This window comes from Branchiostoma lanceolatum, chromosome 14, assembly GCF_035083965.1.
Source record: "Branchiostoma lanceolatum isolate klBraLanc5 chromosome 14, klBraLanc5.hap2, whole genome shotgun sequence".
NCBI classification, from domain to species: Eukaryota; Metazoa; Chordata; class Leptocardii; order Amphioxiformes; family Branchiostomatidae; genus Branchiostoma; species Branchiostoma lanceolatum.
Window position 1 is genome coordinate 13,136,133 of NC_089735.1, and position 20,848 is coordinate 13,156,980.

General features: G+C 40.0%; 1 protein-coding gene across 1 annotated transcript in view; it reads left to right on the plus strand.

The window, feature by feature from the left end:
* Window positions 1–20,848, plus strand: part of LOC136448409 (phosphoinositide 3-kinase adapter protein 1-like) — a 44,779-nt gene that overhangs the window by 14,211 nt on the left and 9,720 nt on the right. Inside the window, exons 8-12 of the mRNA XM_066447870.1 lie at window positions 1,680–1,949; window positions 2,828–3,024; window positions 4,428–4,596; window positions 5,498–5,653; window positions 20,545–20,634. Coding sequence (XP_066303967.1) covers window positions 1,680–1,949; window positions 2,828–3,024; window positions 4,428–4,596; window positions 5,498–5,653; window positions 20,545–20,634 — 882 coding nt within the window. The remainder of the gene's footprint in view (window positions 1–1,679; window positions 1,950–2,827; window positions 3,025–4,427; window positions 4,597–5,497; window positions 5,654–20,544; window positions 20,635–20,848) is intronic.

Below are 20,848 nucleotides of genomic sequence, written 5' to 3' on the forward strand. Positions count from 1 at the left end.
GTTGTAATTGCTATAAAAAGAGAATGTAGTGTAATACAGTAGTGAAACTGTTGGCAATTTTTTTTCATGATCTAGGGTAAATGTTCTCAATATAAAATGAATAACATTCAATTTGGTGCATTTTCTATAGCTTCATTACGAACGCGCCCATGTAAAATCCGTATTATAACATGTAAGCCTGTGGGGCGAAAAAACTCATGAATGAGACCTTAATACTCTTTTGTGTTTTTAAGTAAAACCATTCATTAAGCGACCCTTAAGTTTCAACTTCGTCCATTTCCTATTAGTTTATTGCTTGATCAGCTTGTTGGTTTGGGATTTTTTTGCTTGATTGTGTTGTTAATTGTGTATTTCCAAGGCAAAAAAAAGTGATATGTTTTTAGAGATTCTTCTGTCAGCATTTATTTGGAAGATAAGTCATGCCTCCTATCATCTTCCTGGCCAACTGCAGATGGAAAATAGAGGAATCTGTGCTGCCTTTGGCAGATCAAGGTTTCCCTCTGCAAGTGTTCTCTATTTCATCTCAGAACTTCTTAGAGCTATAAACAAGGGAAGCACTTACAAACTCATGTTTTCCCTCAGTGAATAGTTTCATCAGGTTGGTAAGTCACTGAATAAAAAGACTCTTTTTACACAACCAAGAGATTTATTCCACCAACGTTTCGGTGACCATCTGTCACCTTCTTCAAGGCAATTCTGACTGGTTCACATAGTAATGCAGCACAGGTGTTGCTTCTTATACTTAAGGTTCCGGGTCGGAGTTCAATTGTGACCGGGGGTTGGGTCATGACCCGGTGATCTGCCGGAAGTGCGTGGTCGTCACCCTGATTTCTGCCCGAGATTGCTTGGTGATGGTTTTAGCTGTGCATGAATATTTTGAATCTTCTGAAAAGCCCGTGAGTTGTAGTATTTTTGGGCGCGGTGCAGTTGGTTCGCTATCGAAGCCTTTTTTGTATTAGTCCGCGGCAACGGTGATGCGGTTTTCTCGCCTGCTGACCCAAATAGCATCGTTTTTAATGAATTTTCACCGAATTTGCGGCATCGGAGATTGCAAAAAAGTTTTCACATGACTTTTTTATTTTTTTCATTTTTCGGGGACACCATTTACTAAGCTTTCCCAGCATATATGCCGTGACCCCAGGAAAACTCGTTTTTTCCGAGCAGGTTCGATCAAAAAAGTGTAAAAAAAATGATAATTTTCGGGTGCCAAATTTACATTTTACTATGGTTTCTACCCAAAATAAAGGGACAACGGACAATACCGATAAATACATCGGAAAACAGCAGAAACCCGCTTTTCGACCATGTGATTACATTTTCCGTCCTACTTTTCCCGGCGGAATTGTAGCCCGTCGACCTGAGGGTGTCGGCCTTCATACGAAATCGCAAAAAAACTCCGGTCCGAGACCATAATGAGATGCATTCCCAAATGCAAAGTATTTACATATGTACAATCACAGGAGATGACATCACTATGCGGCCCCAAATGTACAGAAGTGTAACACATACACAACTATCGATCAAAAAACAATGCAACGATTATTATCTACTTCTTAAGGATGCGGTCCCAAACGTGACTGAGTCTATACCCCCCTCATCACCATGGTTACCGAAATGTCGGTGGAATAAATCTCTTGGTTGTGTAAAAAGAGTCTTTTTATTCATGTTTTCCCTCTCAGATCACCCTCCTGAGACAACAAAGGCAACTGTGAAGTGTGACAGTAAGTTGCTGGGAAATGCCACCATGGTGTTCGTCAGCAAAATGCAACGGTTGGAAGAGTTGCTCTCAGATGTCTCCAAGCCGATTGAGTTCATGTGTCAGTCCCTGGGTGCCGAGCCCTTGAACCTGAAGACACTGGACAAGATACTGAGGGACACCTTCAAGAAACACATGCCGCCCAAGGGTCTTGGGGTGTTTGGCATTGATCAAGAGAGTGAGGAAGAATATGGTAAGAAGGAAGCAAACAACCTTCAGTTGAAAACTGTACAAAACTGAAACCTGTAAACCCTGCATCAATTCAGCACTAGAAAGGCTGCCATTGCGGGTAATTTCTGACCGATAAAAACCAATAAAAAAGATTTAAAAAAAAGTAACTGATGACAAAGTGATGTGTGTATGATAATCATATTTTGTGATCTCTGTCCTTGGTGCTGAAGTAAGTCTTCTATGTACTTCTTAACCTAAATCATGTCATTTTATCATCATTCACTTGTATGCTGCCAAAGACACTCTTTTTAGAAATTGCTATGCATGGTCTGATTTATGGCTTATGCCATTTGCATCTAACCATTTAACCGGTGTATTATATAGCAGACAATAATTTGAACGTTGTCAATAAAATTTGATGACCTCTGCTTGCACCCTCCTTTATCAGCGCTGAAACCCGCTCAGGAAATGTTCGGCAAACCCTCCTGGTCTCAGCCCTGATCTTTTGAACAGAGATTTTGGCTTCTGGGGGCGTCACTGACAGTTGCTCATAAATAATTAATGAGCTAGCCTTATTAGGCACAAACAGTCATTAGTTGCTTATGAATAATTAAGTAGCGATGTAAGATGTAAGCTGATTGCCTGATAGCTTCCCCGCATCCTTTGCGACTTTGCTCGAGATGAGCTTTAGCAAACCCTCTGATTGGCTGAAAGCTGTTGGTGACGTCGCCAGAAGCGTGTTCAGGGGCTCGGAAGCGCAGGGCAGCAATGTGGGGTAACGAACATATCGGGTCTGTCGTGGGAGGATGCTCTGCTTGTTACTTTCCCAGACCACAATATTAAACAATAACTTGTACTTGTCCAATCACATCTCTTGACTTTTTTTTCCATTTCTTACAGCGTATCACCCAGAGGAGTTACCCACCCTCATGCACTTTGTTGCCAAGTATGGCTTGAAGGACATGTGTGCATCCCTGCTTCACTGTCCTGGGGCGCTCAACGCCTGCAGCATAGCCAACTGTGAGAACAACTTTCCTCACAACCTCGCCGAGAAATACGGGCACATGGACCTCAAGAAATACATCGAGGACAGGATTGTGAGCAAATATTATTACATGTACATGTATATCAATTAGATACTGTTTTCTTGATTTTCTCCTAGCCACAAAATTTTAGTGCCTTAAATTATTTTACAGTTGTAACTTTTAGCACACTTCTCTTCCAGTTTAGTGAGTATAGACATAAGTACACTGTTTTCTTGATTATCTCCTAGCCACAAAATTTTAGTGCCTTAAATTATTTTACAGTTGTAACTTTTAGCACACTTCTCTTCCAGTTTAGTGAGTATTGTACACTGTTTTCTTGATTATCTCCTAGCCACAAAATTTTAGTGCCTTAAATCATTTTACAGTTGTAACTTTTAGCACACTTCTCTTCCAGTTTAGTGAGTATAGTACACTGTTTTCTTGATTATCTCCTAGCCACAAAATTTTAGTGCCTTAAATTATTTCACAGTTGTAACTTTTAGCACACTTCTCTTCCAGTTTAGTGAGTATAGTACACTCAGTCAGCAGGGGTTCTCAGTGTAAATCGCTCCACATTACCCTTCAGTCTTTTAATCCTTCCCATCTCGTCCATGCACCCTGAGATCCTTGACTCACTGCCTGTGCTCTAGATATTCTACTCTCCGCCTCCTTCCTTCTAATCTCACTCTGAACCATTTCTCTTCTTTCCCTAGGTCCTGCAGTGCACCATCCCTGGTTCTCTGTTTTACCTGCACCCAGTCTCAACCTTCCCTGCGCCACCACTTCTTCCATGTCTCGGTGTCTCAGGTTACTTTTCCCTTCTTCATCCGCTTTCCGCACAGCCCACTTCCTTTCTGTTCTCATCTCTATTCCTGCTTGGCTGACTCTTTCATCTCTGCTTCCTTCCAGGGACATTACGGCCCTTGCTTTACAGACTTTTAATTCTTCCACAGTGACTGCAGATGTAAACAGGAGTCGCAGTCTTGAGTATACACACAGTCAGGCCACTAGATTGATAGATTTTCTAGAATAGCATACAGATGACATGGCCCAAACTTTGAAGTGTTTTCTGTGATGTTTTGGAGCACAGTTCAGCTATAAAGTTTCTGTGTTCACCTGGGAGGACCGTATGACAAACTCCGCACTCTACGGCAATCTTCCCAGACTCTCCCAGTACATAAGGCACCAAAGGATGGCACTGGCTTGACACTGCGTCCGGTATACCAAGCTGACAGCCAGTCAGCTTATCCTCTGGGAGCCAACGGAGGGAAGGAGGAAAAGGGGCAGGAGACGCACAACCCTCATTAACAATCTAAAAAGGGATGCTGGGCTCAGTGACATTTCAACAACAGAGCTGAGATCGCTAATGGAAGACCGGACTGAGTGGTGCAGATTACATATAGGACTCATTGTCTCCCGAGATGACATCACAGATGTCCTCGTTCAAGGTTCAAGGTGTTCTTCTTTCTCTGCAGGAACTTGGTGCCATTCTGGAGGAGGAGATGGGCTCTGGGGACGGATACGTGGATATGGACAAGGAGTTGTACATGAAGATGACTAGGGTGGACCCTGCATATGGCTACATGGCTATGGGGATGGGGAAGTACTACAACACACACACCGGTCTCAGAGAAGGGGGATACTGTAAGTACTACATAGTGCTGCATACCGGTACTGTGCACCGCCGTAAAAATTGATTCGGTACAGGTTCAAAGTACCGGATCATTAAGTACCAGTACTGTACCGATATAAATTTACACCAAGTATGTGCTTATTTTGTGACTGATTTCCTGATCTCATGCAACACCAAATGTGACCAAAGTGATACCTTGGAACAGTGTTACTAATATGCAACAGATCATTCAGGCAGGCCAGGAGTTTTGATAGTAAGGCCAAGGGAGTTTGGCGGTAGGAAACCTAGTTATGTTCTTTGAATAAAGATACTGACAAGTTAAAAACAGTTTATGTTTCTGTCATTGAAGAAGTTCAGAAAAACACATATTAATTTTTCAAATTGTTCAGGTACAGGTCTGTACCGGTACCTGTACTTGTACCTGATGTTATTCTTAGGTACGCAGCACTAGTACTACACCCATCAGTCTCATCTGAAGCAATTGTTCAGAAAATGGTTATCACTGTTTATCAATACTGAAATTGAGGTTATGCAGTAGTTTGTATCATTTTCAATTTGATCTACATGTATAAGAAGATGAAAAATATTACATGGAAATTTCCATTCCTTGCCTTGAAATCATGCATGCTCTCAGTCTCAATATTTACACTGAATTATTGTTATTATTATTATCATTATCATTAATAGATATATATGTTGTAATGTCTAATCAAGAATTTTGAGTTAATGGTCAATAAACTATATCAAGTGTTTTAAGAGTTTAATTGTTTTACGTCATACTGAAAATGTTGCTGAAGCTACATGTAAGAAATACTGTAACTATAAGGTAATATAAAGAAGTGCTGGTAATGTCCACTCATTTCCACTATAATGGTTTTTATCATATTTAATGATTTCTTTCCTTTCAAAAAGACAACATTTTCCCAAGTGATCATAGTTCTGTGGAGGAACAACCTGACTATGATCGGCCCTTCCCTGTTGCCATCCCTGACCTTGATGTTTATGGAGAGGCCTTGATGTTTTCGAGCACTGGCTTCATCAAGGACATCCTCCAAGGTCATGAAGAAGGTATGATGTAACACTATTTACAGGTTTGCGATCATAGCAAAACCTGTTCTGTTTTTGCTTGCAAGGATGGGGGCCGCCATGTTGGATGTGACCATTTTATTGGGAAGGGTATTTTTTTGGGGTCGCTAATGTTGGATGTGACCATTTTGACAGAGGTGTGTTTTTCTTGCTAGTTTTGGGTTGGGTGGGACCATTTCAACCAGAGGGATGTTTTTTTTCGCTAATGTGTGGGTGTGACAGATGGAAGTTATTAATGTGGTGGTGTTGTGACCTTGCCGTTGATACAAATGAACACAAGGCCCACTGTACTTAAGGACGAGCAAGTTCCACTGAGCATCATGTTGTTGTGGTCTTGTCGGAAAGTAAGGGACAACAAGATCCCCAACGATAGAGGGTTAATCTGGTCTTTATTGATCTCTGTTAGCCGTAGTGTACACAAGGTTGCCATTTCTCCAAGAGTCACTTTTGATAAATAAATACAAATATATGACAGGGATCTAAAAGTTACTACAGTCAAATCTTTCAAGTGAATAATCAAGCACATTATGTTGAAATCAAGCACATTATGTTAAGCTTCTTGATAGTTTTTTACATTTAGTCTTGAATCAGTTATAACACTGAAATAGATATAGATCTTTGCCAATGTGCCAGTAGTTTGAATCATGTACAGTATAGTATAATAGTAACTTAATTTAAGATAGTATCTAAGTAACATTTAACAGTCAATATTTAGCATATGATTACCTGTAAAGAACAGCAATTTGACACATTACTGCACACATGTCAAGACTTCCAACCACTTGTATAGATACATGTTCTTGTTCTTGTTGTTGTACTGGACAACTCGCCTTTAGTTGAGGAAACACGTCCAGTGGTAGTAGTGCACTTATTGGTGTTTCCTCTGATGGTCTGCGACCTCCCCTCTCAACTTTTCCACCTCTAGGTCCTGTGTTACTGAGTATGGCAATGAGTTCTAATCTCTGGCAGTTCGTGGAAAATAGGAGAATCTGTAGCAGTCCTTGTCGAAGGGGATTGGTTTAAACGAGTTTGGATGGTTGTGGCAAGATTGGTGAGGGTTTAGCTGCAAGTATGTATCCATGTGGAAAATAGGAGAATCTGTAGCAGTCCTTGTCGAAGGGGATTGGTTTGAACGAGTTTGGATGGTTGTGGCGAGATTGGTGAGGGTTTAGCTGCAAGTATGTATCCACATCTTGCTTTTTGTAGTATTGTATTTTGAGTCTGTTTGTTGACCTTTTGTTCTGTAGAGCTTGTAAAAGGTAGATTTGCAGAACTTATTAAAAACTTTATAGAGCCTACAAGCAGGCAAATGCAGTACTCTGAATCACCATGTAGGCAGATTCCTATACTCTGATGAAAGCACTATTTGTACAGATTGTGTTGTGCACCAATGTCCTGTTTGTTTGTATGGATGGTGTGTTCAGCACCAGGGACAGGCATGTGTACAGACTGTGTTGTGCACCAGTGTCCTGTATGTTTGTGTGGATGGTGTGTTCAGCACTACTGACATGTTTGTACAGATTTTGCTGTGCACCAGTGCTCTGTATGTTTGTATGTTTGGACAGTGTGTTCAGCACCATGGACAGGTATGTTAACTGACTGTGTTGTGCACCAGTGTCTTATATTTTCGAGTAGATGGTGTGTTCAGCACCATGGACAGGTATGTTTACAGACTGTGTTGTGTATCAGTGTCTTATATTTTCTTGTAGATGGTTTGTTCAGCACCATGGACAGGTATGTTAACTGACTGTGTTGTGCACCAGTGTCTTATATTTTCGAGTAGATGGTGTGTTCAGCACCATGGACAGGTATGTTTACAGACTGCGTTGTGTATCAGTGTCTTATATTTTCTTGTAGATGGTTTGGTCAGCACCATGGACAGGTATGTTAACTGACTGTGTTGTGCACCAGTGTCTTATATTTTCGAGTAGATGGTGTGTTCAGCACCATGGACAGGTATGTTTACAGACTGCGTTGTGTATCAGTGTCTTATATTTTCTTGTAGATGGTTTGTTCAGCACCATGGACAGGTATGTTAACTGACTGTGTTGTGCACCAGTGTCTTATATTTTCGAGTAGATGGTGTGTTCAGCACCATGGATAGGTATGTTTACAGACTGCGTTGTGTATCAGTGTCTTATATTTTCATGTAGATGGTTTGTTCAGCACCATGGACACGTGTGTTTACTGACTGCGTTGTGTATCAGTGTCCTACATTTTCGTGTAGATGGTTTGTTCAGCACCATGGGCAGGTGTGTTTATAGACTGTGTTGTGTACCAGTGTCCTATATTTTCGAGTAGATGGTTTGTTTAGCACCATGGACAGGTATATTTACATACTGTGTTGTGTATCAGTGTCCTATATTTTCGTGTAGATGGTTTGTTCAGCACCATGGACAGGTGTGTTTACTGACTGCGTTGTGTACCAGTGTCCTATATTTCCATGTAGATGGTTTGTTCAGTACCATGGACAGGTGTGTTTACTGACTGCGTTGTGTATCAGTGTCCTGTATGTTTGTGTGGATCGTTTGTTCAGCACCATGGACAGGTGTGTTTACTGACTGCGTTGTGTATCAGTGTCTTATATTTTCATGTAGATGGTTTGTTCAGCACCATGGACAGGTATGTTTACAGACTGCGTTGTGTACCAGTGTCCTATATTTTCGTGTAGATGGTTTGTTCAGCACCATGGACAGGTGTGTTTACAGACTGCGTTGTGTATCAGTGTCCTATATTTTCGTGGAGATGGTTTGTTCAGCACCATGGACAGGTGTGTTTACAGACTGTGTTGTGTACCAGTGTCCTATATTTTCGAGTAGATGGTTTGTTAAGCACCATGGACAGGTATATTTACATACTGTGTTGTGTACCAGTGTCCTATATTTTCTTGTAGATGGTTTGTTCAGCACCATGGACAGGTATGTTTTCAGACTGCGTTGTGTATCAGTGTCCTATATTTTCATGTAGATGGTTTGTTCAGCACCATGGACAGGTGTGTTTACAGACTGCATTGTGTACCAGTGTCCTATATTTTCGTGTAGATGGTTTGTTCAGCACCATGGACAGGTATGATTTCAGACTGCGTTGTGTATCAGTGTCTTATATTTTCATGTAGATGGTTTGTTCAGCACCATGGACAGGTATGTTTACAGACTGCGTTGTGTATCAGTGTCCTATATTTTTGTGTAGATGGTTTATTCAGCACCATGGACAGGTATGTTTACAGTCTGCGTTGTGTACCAGTGTCCTATATTTTCGTGTAGATGATTTGTTCAGCACCATGGACAGCTATGTTTACTGACTGCGTTGTGTATCAGTGTCCTATATTTTCGTGTAGATGGTTTGTTCAGCACCATGGACAGGTGTGTTTACAGACTGCGTTGTGAACCAGTGTCCTATATTTTCGAGTAGATGGTTTGTTAAGCACCATGGACAGGTATATTTACATACTGTGTTGTGTACCAGTGTCCTATATTTTCGTGTAGATGGTTTGTTCAGCACCATGGACAGGTATGTTTACAGTCTGCGTTGTGTACCAGTGTCCTATATTTTCGTGTAGATGATTTGTTCAGCACCATGGACAGGTATGTTTACAGTCTGCGTTGTGTACCAGTGTCCTATATTTTCGTGTAGATGATTTGTTCAGCACCATGGACAGGTATGTTTACTGACTGCGTTGTGTATCAGTGTCCTATATTTTCGTGTAGATGGTTTGTTCAGCACCATGGATAGGTGTGTTTACAGACTGCGTTGTGTACCAGTGTCCTATATTTTCGAGTAGATGGTTTGTTTAGCACCATGGACAGGTATATTTACATACTGTGTTGTGTACAAGTGTCCTATATTTTCGTGTAGATGGTTTGTTCAGCACCATGGACAGGTGTGTTTACAGACTGCGTTGTGTATCAGTGTCCTATATTTTCGTGTAGATGATTTGTTCAGCACCATGGACAGGTGTGTTTACAGTCTGCGTTGTGTACCAGTGTCCTATATTTTGTGTAGATGGTTTGTTTAGCACCATGGACAGGTATGTTTACAGACTGCGTTGTGTATCAGTGTCTTATATTTTCGTGTAGATCGTTTGTTCAGCACCATGGACAGGTGTGTTTACAGACTGCGTTGTGTACCAGTGTCCTATATTTTCATGTAGATGGTTTGTTCAGCACCATGGACACGTGTGTTTACTGACTGCGTTGTGAACCAGTGTCCTACATTTTCGAGTAGATGGTTTGTTTAGCACCATGGACAGGTATATTTACATACTGTGTTGTGTACCAGTGTCCTATATTTTTGTGTAGATGGTTTGTTCAGCACCATGGACAGGTGTGTTTACAGACTGCGTTGTGTACCAGTGTCCTATATTTTCATGTAGATGGTTTGTTCAGCACCATGGACAGGTATGTTTACAGACTGCGTTGTGTACCAGTGTCCTATATTTTGTGTAGATGGTTTGTTCAGCACCATGGACAGGTGTATGTACAGACTGTTTTGTGCACCAGTGTCCTGCAGGCTTGTGCAGTTGGTGTGTTCAGCACCATAGATAAGTATGTGTACTGATTATGTTATGCACCAGTGCCCTATAAATTTGTGTAGAAGGTTTGTTCAACACCATGGACAGGTATGTATGTATGTGTATAGATTGTGTTGTACATCATTGTCCTGTATGTTAGAGTGGATGATGTGTTCAGTACTATGGATGTGTGTGTACAGATTTTGTTCTAAACCAGTGCCTATATATTTGTGTAGAAGGTGTGTTCAGCACCATGGTCAGGTATGTGTATAGATTGTGTTGTGCATCATTGTCTTGTATGTTCGAGTGGATGATGTGTTCAGTACTATGGACGTGTGTGTACAGATTTTGTTCTACACCAGTGCCCTATAAATTTGTGTAGAAGGTGTGTTCAGCACCATGGTCAGGTATGTATGTATGTGTATAGATTGTGTTGTACATCATTGTCTTGTATGTTCGAGTGGATGGTGTGTTCAGTACTATGGACGTGTGTGTACAGATTTTGTTCTACACCAGTGTCCTATATATTTGTGAAGGTGTTCAACACCATGGACAGGTATGTGTATAGATTGTGTTGTGCATCATTGTCCTGTATGTTTGAGTGGATGGTGTGTTCAGTACTATGGACGTGTGTGTACAGATTTTGTTCTACACCAGTGCCCTATAAATTTGTGTAGAAGGTGTGTTCAGCACCATGGTCAGGTATGTATGTATGTGCATAGATTGTGTTGTGCATCATTGTCTTGTATGTTCGAGTGGATGGTGTGTTCAGTACTATGGACATGTGTGTGTACAGATTTTGTTCTACACAAGTGTCCTTATATATTTGTGTAGACGCTGTGTTCAGCATTATGGTCAGGTATGTGTACAGATTGCGTTGTGCACCAGTGTCCCATGTGGTTGTGTAAATTGACAAGTTTGTTACAATATCCGTGACATTTTTGCTGATTGAATAGGGATTTCAACATTAATTTTAGAACTTGAGTTCCTTGTCTGTATCACTAATAATCATATTATTGTGATATTTCTTTGTACCAAATGACTTCAAGTGAATCATGTGCAGGCCTGTCTCCAGCTTTAAATTTTTTTTCGTCCCACTCATTGTTTGGCAGCTCATGTTTTTGATTTTTAATGTTGAATATGTCATTTTAAGCTTACAAAAATACATTTTGATCAGTTTTAGGTCATGTAATTAATATTATTTGGACAAACAGGGTTGAATTTTTTTCCGTCCCAAGAAGTAAATTTCCGTCCTGGGACAGAAAGACGGGTCCTGGAGACAGCCCTGATCATGTACCCCAGACAGGCTTAGAATACACTACCAAAAATCATTTTTTTTGTCTTTCTTGTTTTTCCTTCTACAAAGAAAATGTCTCTGTCTGTAAGTGTCAGCCAGAATGTTATTCTGTATACAAGAATCCCTGTATCAAGCACAAACAAGAATCCCTGCTATAAGCACAAACAAGAATTGCATCTAAGAATTTTTTTCTTAAGTTAACTTAAACTGAGAAAGTTCAAGAAAATATTCTAGCAGAATCAAATTTTCTAGAAAAAATAACTTATGGGAAGAATCTGTAAGAATGAAAATTTGAGGAAATAAAATACAAATCCTATATTAAGCCAGAGAAAGCAATTTTTTCTTATTTTTCTAGAAAATTCTTATTGGAAAACAGCATGCTAGAAATACTTTCTTGAACTTTCTTGATATAAGTTAACTTAAGAAAAAAATTATTTGTGTAAGAATTGACATAGACCAGACTTCCCAGAAGGTTTCTTGAATTTTCTAGTTTTTCCTTTGTATAAGAAAATATTTCTCAACATAAGAAAACAACAAAAATAAGAAAGAATAAGAAAAAAGATTTTTGGTAGTGTAAGCTTAAAACATTGTTAAAGACATGCAAATAGGTTGATTTTGTTGGAGGAATAAAATTGGGTTATTATCACTGTTGTTTGCTGTCAGACATCTCAGAAGAAGAACGTAACTCATTATACTAAAGTGTCAGTCTTTTGTCACGTCACAGGTTCTCTTTTTCTAGGGAATATATTCATATGTGTGGTCAGCTACAGCTGTATCCTTCTCATTGGCATAAATCTGTGAAGTGCTCTCAACACTCAATCTGTCATCTGTATTTTCTGGTGTGATGGCTGAAGCAGGTATGTTTGGCAGTGTCCTTGTGGCAAGACAGGCTTCTCTCATCACTTCATTCTCTGTTGATGGAGATTTGAAACCTGTCTGTGTTGATATGGTGGCTGAGTTTTCTCTGTCGGTTCCTCCTTTTCTTCCTTGTTGGGTAGGTTGTGCCAGCCCAACATTAAGTGTTGCTCCTTGCTGAATTATCTGATTGATACCAAGATGTTGAGATGCTTGGATTGTTTGATAAGGAACACATTCTTGCATTGCAGAAGGCGGTTCATAAGTGGTGCTGGTGCTGACGTAGTTGTAAACAGGATTTTGGAATGGCACAATGATCTGACTCGCAGCAGGCCTGTTATTTAGATTATGAACATCATTGTTCTGCAACTGATGGTCTTTCATGAACTTTAAGATCAGACAAGTGATGAAGGAAAAGCCAAGAAGACAGACTAATGCAATAATGAGAATGTGTATGACTGTGATCATTGGTTCCTTCCTCTTTCCCATCAAATCATTGACTGATGTACCAGTTATCACTGTTGTGTTGTCAGTTTTCATGCCAACATGTTCAAAATCTGCATGATCACTTTCGAATGCAGTATTGTCTTGGTAAAAACTGTACTCAGGCTGCTTAGTTGTAGCTGCATTGAATGAACTGTGCTGGATGCCATACAGTTTAGTACTTTTGTCTTCAAGCTCACTTATTGATATTGGAGTTGTTGAAGAAAGTATTGGTGATGCACAGGAAATATCCACATCTGCGAGTGGCAGTGTCCGAAGCTCATATGGTGAAGTACATTGGAGATTATTTAGATCAAAATGGCGGGTAAGAAAGACAGCGTCACACTGTTGACGCTTCAGACATACAAATAGTCCTGGGCTGCAGACCTGCAAGCATTTCAACTTTGTGATCAGCCACTGCAATTTGCAGTCACAGCAGAAAGGGTTATTCTTGATAAGAATTCCTGCTTTGAGGTGCGGAAGGCCCAGGTCACTTTTGGCAATGGATGCAATCTTATTACTGGACAAATCAATCAATTCTAGTTTTGTTAGGTTTTCTACACAGGTTCTTAATACAAGATTTGTTATCCTATTTTGCTGTAAGTGGATAAATCTTAAGCCTGGCAAGTTACAGAGTGATGTCCATGGGAAGGTTTCAATAAGGTTCCTACTAAGGGACAGAGAGTACAGATTTCTTAGAAGAGGAAAATGACTGACATTGCGAATGTTGTTGTTGTGTAGATTCAAACGATAAGTATTGGATGGTATGTCATCCGGAAAGGTTATCAATCCATGAGATCCACAGTCAAATATTATACGCTGTCCGGGTGAATAGATGCAATCTTTCATCAAGGTGTCACTTGCAGCTCTACTATAGATAAGAATGAAAAGTGCAAACGGGTAGCTAAAAACTCTCATCTCTCTTTTTGTCTTAACATCTTTGTCAAATGTTGATGGCAAAATGAATCTAGAGTTTCTGCATGAATTCTTTGAATGCTGATCACTGAAAGAATCGGCTGATTTTCTAGTTTTACTGATTTTCGTAAACTCCCACCCACTCACTCACTATTCATTTTAACTCCTGTTTTTCTCATTATGCAAGAGATAGACGTGCTTGTATTTTCAAATGTCCAACTATTTTGGAAAACGAACCCTCAAAGTGACTTACATGTAGCTTTGCACTGGAGGTGGCCTCCCTCAGAATCTGTAAAATCTCTTGTGTGTTGAACGAGGAATGCCTTTGCATTGAAAATGAAACATATTCTTCCACACCTTTTGTATGTCACTGCTCATTGTTTATTCATATCATTGGGAGACAAATCATGTCTTGAAGAGTGTTGTCTTCTTTTTTTAGCACATCTGAAACTACTGAAGACACTTGCCCTGGTATTACTGTAAATGCGTTTGAGTTCGCGTGGTTTTTATTTTGCGCTAAGGCGAAAATAGGGTGTTCGCTGTGGTTTTACGTTAGCAGCATTGCGATAGTCACATACTGCTACAGTATTGTACAAAATGTTTGTGGTGAAACGGTCACCGCGAACATAAAACCACCGCGAAAATTTCTGCATTTACAGTATTCTGAGTGACGTTACAATAGCCTGATACATCAATGTGTATTCTTAGTTTGCTAACGGTGTTACATGCAAGAATGCCCATCCATTTGGCTTCCCTTCACCTTTCAAGACTTCAGTCTTGGTACTGTATAGTGTTTTACATACAAAGGCTATTCTTATACATGCCCGTAGCCAGGGGGGGTTCGGAAGAAGGTCCACTTTCACAGGCTTGAAGGTCCACTTTTTAATATCCAAGATTTTTTCAAGGCAGACTTGTTTGTATCACCAGCAACGCCACAGAGGCTAGAATCCTAGAAAAAAAATTTGTCTCTGATTTTTCCTCTGAAATTCTCTCAAAAACACACTGGAAATGCACTTTCAGAAGGTTCAATTCTTAGACTATGAAACGCTTGAGGGTCCATTTTTTAAAGTCCAAGGTTTTTTTTTCAAGGTGGACTTATTTGTATCACCAGCGGAGCTGAAATCCTAGAAAAACTGCTAACTTTGTCTCTCTCTTTCTTTAAAATCCTCTCAAAAACACAGGAAATGCAATATCAGAAGGTTCAATTTTTAAGATTTTCCATGCAGGAGGGCATACCCCTAGACCCCCCTAGGAAGCTTGTGCTCGTGCGGTGCTCGTCTCGCGCCTACGCCGCTCGCTGGTCCCTCAAACATTAAAAAGAACTCCCCCATTAAAAATCCTGGCTACGGGCATGTTATACATCATGAATTGATTTTAGACAAACCTGTGATGTCCACAGATCTCCTGAATAAAAATGTACTTTCTCAGTAGAGTTGTATAATACATTTATCATGTCATATAATGGTTGAATCTACAAAATCATATGAGTTGGATATACATGTAAATGTGATGGACAGTCATTTAGCTCAATATAAATAGATTTATGCATACATGTAGCTTTAATGATGATGACTGGTTAAAGTTTATAAACTCTTCCTAGTAAAAAGTTCTTAACAGATTTCTCAGATTTTTTTTCTTGGGGCAAGAACAAAGAAAACAGGCAAAAAAAGAGATGGGCTCAGCTTACACTCTTACATCTAAATATTTTCTGCATAAAATGATAATTATTATAAGAGATTTCAGCAGAAATTAAAATCCAAATGCAATCATTTCTTAGATGAAATCAATATTCAAGTGTGACCAATTCACATACTAAATCTTGATCCCACACATTCAATGCAAGAATATGCATTCCGTATTCTTCATAACTCCAGTCCTATACAATCATGTACTTACATGTCTTCACACACAGAGTGTATACAGTCAATCACAACAATTATTTTCAAACAAAATGATATTGCTTCGGCCAGAAATTTCCATTTGTTATTTCACTAAATGTCCACATCAGTTAAAGCAACTGGAAATGAGTGCAAGAATGCCTGAGATAAAAATCTTTTGCACAATTTTGACAGAAGTGAAGAGAAAGAAAAATAGGGTCAGCCTACACCTATGCTAATGTAATGTAGTCTGCAAACAATGAGCGAGACATTGATTGCAAAAGACTGCAGTTGTGCCTCAATATTTGTTTGAAAGAATTAATATTCACATGCAATCAAGTCTGTACCAGATTCAAACACACATTACATGCAACATGCATGGAGTAATGTCGTTGCTTGCTGAAACTTTCTTCATGCTCTCATGTACATACAGTGTAGTTCTATGCAAGTTAAACTTCTACACATTTGTGTCTCTACATACAGATACAGATAGATAGTGGGTCTCTACAACTACTCTAACAGTAACTGTTACAGCTGTAATAACAGTCATTTTTTTATTTATTTATTGGTTCCGCATGTACATGCCAGGGTTGCAGAACTAGCGGGAGGCTATTACTAAGGGCGAACCCATGTGTGTTCATGTGACTGTACATTTTGGACCATCGCACACCGGGGCATGCCCCTACTCTTTTTCGAAAGATTTGGTGGGTTCTTTTACGTGCGCGGGGTGTGGCTCACCCTGAACACGGGACCTCCATTTAACGTCCTATCCCAGGGACGTCCCTGACCCTAGATGAGCTAGGTACTCATTTACACAAGTGAGGAAAGTCGTGTTAAGTGCCTTTCCCAAGGGCACAACGTCAGGGCGCATGCCCAGACATGTCTGGGGGCAGCCCGGGTTTGAACTCGGGTCCCCTTGTTTGACAGTCGAATGTTCTATCCATTACGCCACACAACGCCAATAATATTCAATTTCATTTGCTGATAATAGCCACTGGGACCTACATGTACTGTAACTGTACAATGTTACTGTACTAAATTAATCGTGAACATTGCTGAGTATGACTTAATAAGTAAATCATCTTAATATACAATTATATAGTATAATGTAGTTTGATTTACACAGCAACAAAAGACAAGTTACTAGTAAGATTGATAATTATGAAGAAGTCTTAGAGTATAGTTTATAAGTTAACAAATCTATAATGTCATGGCGTCTATATCTTTTATGTGACATTTTGATGTAAGTATATGTATACTAGTCTAGTACTCAGCTCTAAGGATATTTTCTTCTGTAGCCTCAGAGGTACATGTATAACCTGGTATACTGTTCACACACAGTATTGTATAAGACAGTCTAGTATTCCTGTAGATACAATACTTGCCAATGTGGTTTCAATAATATTTTCTGAAGTAGGTATTCTTGGTAGTAGCATCAATATAAAGAGTCTCTGTCCCTTCACTGTCTGCTGTCAAAGCTTTGACATTTGTTGCTGGCCTTATAAAAAAAAAGTAATTGCTGTTGATCTATGGCTTCTATTGGTCAGTACTTACAATGTAAAAAATTTTTAACCCTCCAAGTGCCAATACACTAATGCTCAAATGTCAGGTGATTTGCATGTTGCAACAATAAATTTGCAGTATGGTATCCGGTAATAAACCAGTTATGACAGAAACAGTTCAAACAGTGACCTCATTTGAAATGGTAGGTCATGTGATTCAGTCATAGTTAATCCACATAGACTTTTTCATTTTAATGCCAGAATGATAAAAAAATAACCTTGAGCTTTGTCCAGTTCTCAATAACAGTTTCATATTGACAAAGGTATTGTTTGGAGAATTTCACACATACTGGGGTGGTCTTTGAGCCCAACTTCTACTCTACTCTGATTCCTTTGGAGCACTAAATATACTTTTTCTAATATAAAACAAAGTCTTTGATAAATCTTGAACATCAGAAAATATACTTTTTGAGTGACAGGACCTAGTGACCATGTGTTGATTCTACATGTTAGACCGTTTTAAACGGCCCTAACATTTGAGCAAAACGGATTGGGCCATTTTAAACGGCCTGTGACACCTGGGGGGTTCTCCTTCTTCTTCTTCTTTACTGCTTAGCCTCATATCTGAGATTATCAGCAGTTGCGCATGGGTTAGATACAACACAAGTGTCCGGAACAAGTAAAACAAAGGGAAAATAAAGGAGAGACGCTAAGGAACATAAACAACTGAATTTGTGTGTGCAAAGGACAGGACAAGTGAATTTAGTGAGTTAGTAATAAATGTATTTACATAAGGACGTGTAGGGGTGGCTCAATGCAGCAAGGTCTTCCTCAGATCGGTTTTGAACTGGGAGAGGGACCCCGCCTCCGCCACACCAGGCTCAAGTTCGTTCCACTCTTTGATGGTGCGAGGGAAGAATGAGAGCCTATAGTAGTTGTTCCTACACGCGATGGCCTGCAATGTTTGGGATTGGTGCGGCGGGAGCATCGAGCCACCGGGACAATCATGGTTAAAGCCTATTATTTATTTTTCACATCACTCGTCTTTCACCTGAGTGCTGCTTGTGGCTAAACAGTCCTATTTGGGAGGTGCAATGTTCTTGGTTGTTGTGTGGTAAGCCACATTTTGTATTGGCGGAGTAATTAGCTTGGTCAATTTCACAGGAGCTGTCTGCCCATCCTGAACCATCTGATTTTGGGGGATCGCTTGAGAAGGGATGCTGCCATAGACAGGGTTTTGGAACTGCATTGTGTTCTGAGCCAGAACAGTCAATGCCTCCCTATTCTTAAGATTACGAAGTTTCTGCAACTGTTTGTATTTGATGAGCTTGATAATCAAACAGGCAGGGAAGGCCGAGCTTAGAAGGCTGACCAGCACCATGATGGTTATGTTGAGGATTCCAATCAATGGAGAATCATGGGGGGCACACTCTTTCATACTATTGCATGTAGGGATGAGTATGTAAGACTTAGTGTCAAGTGTTACATTACTCATCAGGTGAACTGTTTTGGAGACAAGGCTCTCTGTGTTAGCCTCTTCAAGCATAGTGTTGTCTTGAGAAAGTCCAATACCATTGCCTTGGGTAGCATGCTGAGATGTGCTAAGGTTTAGTTGGGTTGTACCAGCTGGGACAATGTCACCATCTAGAGTTACAGCAGGATGGGATACTTGACTACTCTGGTTGATTCCATGCAGTCCTGTATTTTGACCCTTGGTTCCACTTCCTAGCTTCTGTGTGGAAGTCTTCAACAAAGGTGAAGTCAGGGTTGATGATTCACAACTCAACTCTTGGATAGATACGTTTGAGAGGTGATCAGATCTAAACTGATCAGGTGAATCGCAGGAGAGTCCATCCAAATTATGATGTGTGCAAAGAAAGTATGCACCACAATGTCCACATCTAAAGCTAAATTCTAGAGAACAGAATTGCACACATTTCACCTTAGTGATCAGCCACAGCAAGTCGCAGTCACATTGGAAAGGGTTAAAGTTGATGATAACTTTACTGTTGTGGGGAAGTCCCAGGTCACTTTCGGTGATGGATGCAATCTTGTTGTGTGTTAGATCAATTTGTGTGAGTTTTGTTAGATGTTTGATACAGGTTCCTAGTGCAATGTTTGTTATCCTGTTACACTGTAAGTAGATGATATGCACATTTGGCAAGTTGCAGAGAGTCGGCCAAGACAAGACTTCGATGAGATTCTTGCTGAGGTCTAGCTTGTACAGTTTTCTCAGAAGTGGAAAGTACGTAACATTGCGGATCTTATTGTTGGACAGATCCAGACGTGCAGTATCAGATGATATGTTATCAGGGAAGGTGGTCAACTCATGGGATGTACAAATAAGTCTTAAACCGGGTACAGAACGGGACAATGATTTTGTGTAAACACAATCTTTTGGTAAAATGTCACCTCTGCTTCTTGCATCCCTACTGTCTATAATGATAAAACTTACAAGCAGGATACTAATAAGTCTCATATCTCCTGCAGAGTTTCAGTCTTTTGTTAGTGTAATTTTGGTCTAATGCAGATAGAGAGTTCGTATTCATATAAATCCCTAGAATAAAGTACCTACATAAGGGAAGCAAGGTAGAAGTCCCCCTGGATTTCTTGTTGATGTTTTTGATGTCAGCAGGTAGCTTCGTCTTTCTTGGTCATTAGTCAGACTCCTTGGCCTTCAGAACCTTCAAGTCACACAGTATAATTCTGTGAACATCTGCAAAAGTCATGCATATGTGAAGCAGAATAGAGGAATATCCTGTAAGAATTTAAAAAAAAGTTTGAACTGCTCACACCTTGTCAGTGTGCATTGAATATTCAAAAACTTGTGACACCACATTATGAAAAGCATTTGATAGAGGAATTTGTGATATCTTCTGAAAATGATGAAAATATATACGTCCCAGTTGTAACCCTTTTCTGTCCATTAGTGTTATATCTAATATACTTCATTGCTATAATGGGATGGTGTGCTTTTGAGGTGAAGTACAAAAAACAATGCATCATGAATTTGGTATATACTGTATGTCTTTAAGCCCTTGTCACAAATGAGAAATTCAGATCAACCGACGTGTTTGCGAGCTTCAAATGTGCATTTTCGGCTGAAGTATGGCCGACGTCCTGTTGATAACGTGGGCTTCGGGCAATTTTTAGAAATAAAAGTTGATCCAAATATTGGCCTTTTACCAGGTTAGTCGATTCATGTCCAAGAGATGGTACCATCTCATGGGGGATTTTAGTGTTGGACAGACGTCACCCGAGATTTTCATTGGAAAATACGATTGACGTTCGGGCGATTTTGAAATTCGGCAAGCTTCGGGCGATCTACAAATTCGGCCGACGCACGCATGAATTGTGACACCGGCTTTACAGCAGCAGTAAAACTCTCCCCATATGAATTTCTGATTTTATACCAGATGTCTGTTTTTTTTCAGAGCCTGATCCTGATCCTGGAATCTATGATGATCCAGATAAGCATGATCCAGCCCCACCCCACAGACCTTTCAGTGGCATGCGGGGACCAAGTAAATAACCTTTTATGTCATTTTTTTAATGTTTATTCAAAGTAGCCTTCGTAACCCCTGCTTCTCCTAATGGGTCAGTGAAGTCATGAGCATTGATGTTTCTGGCCTAGGGCGAAGAGATGCTGCTACAGTAACAATTGAGCCGACTTTCTTCGTAAATCGATGGCAACATCAGGCTCTGATGAATTGATTAGAAAAAAAAAAAAGTTAGCAA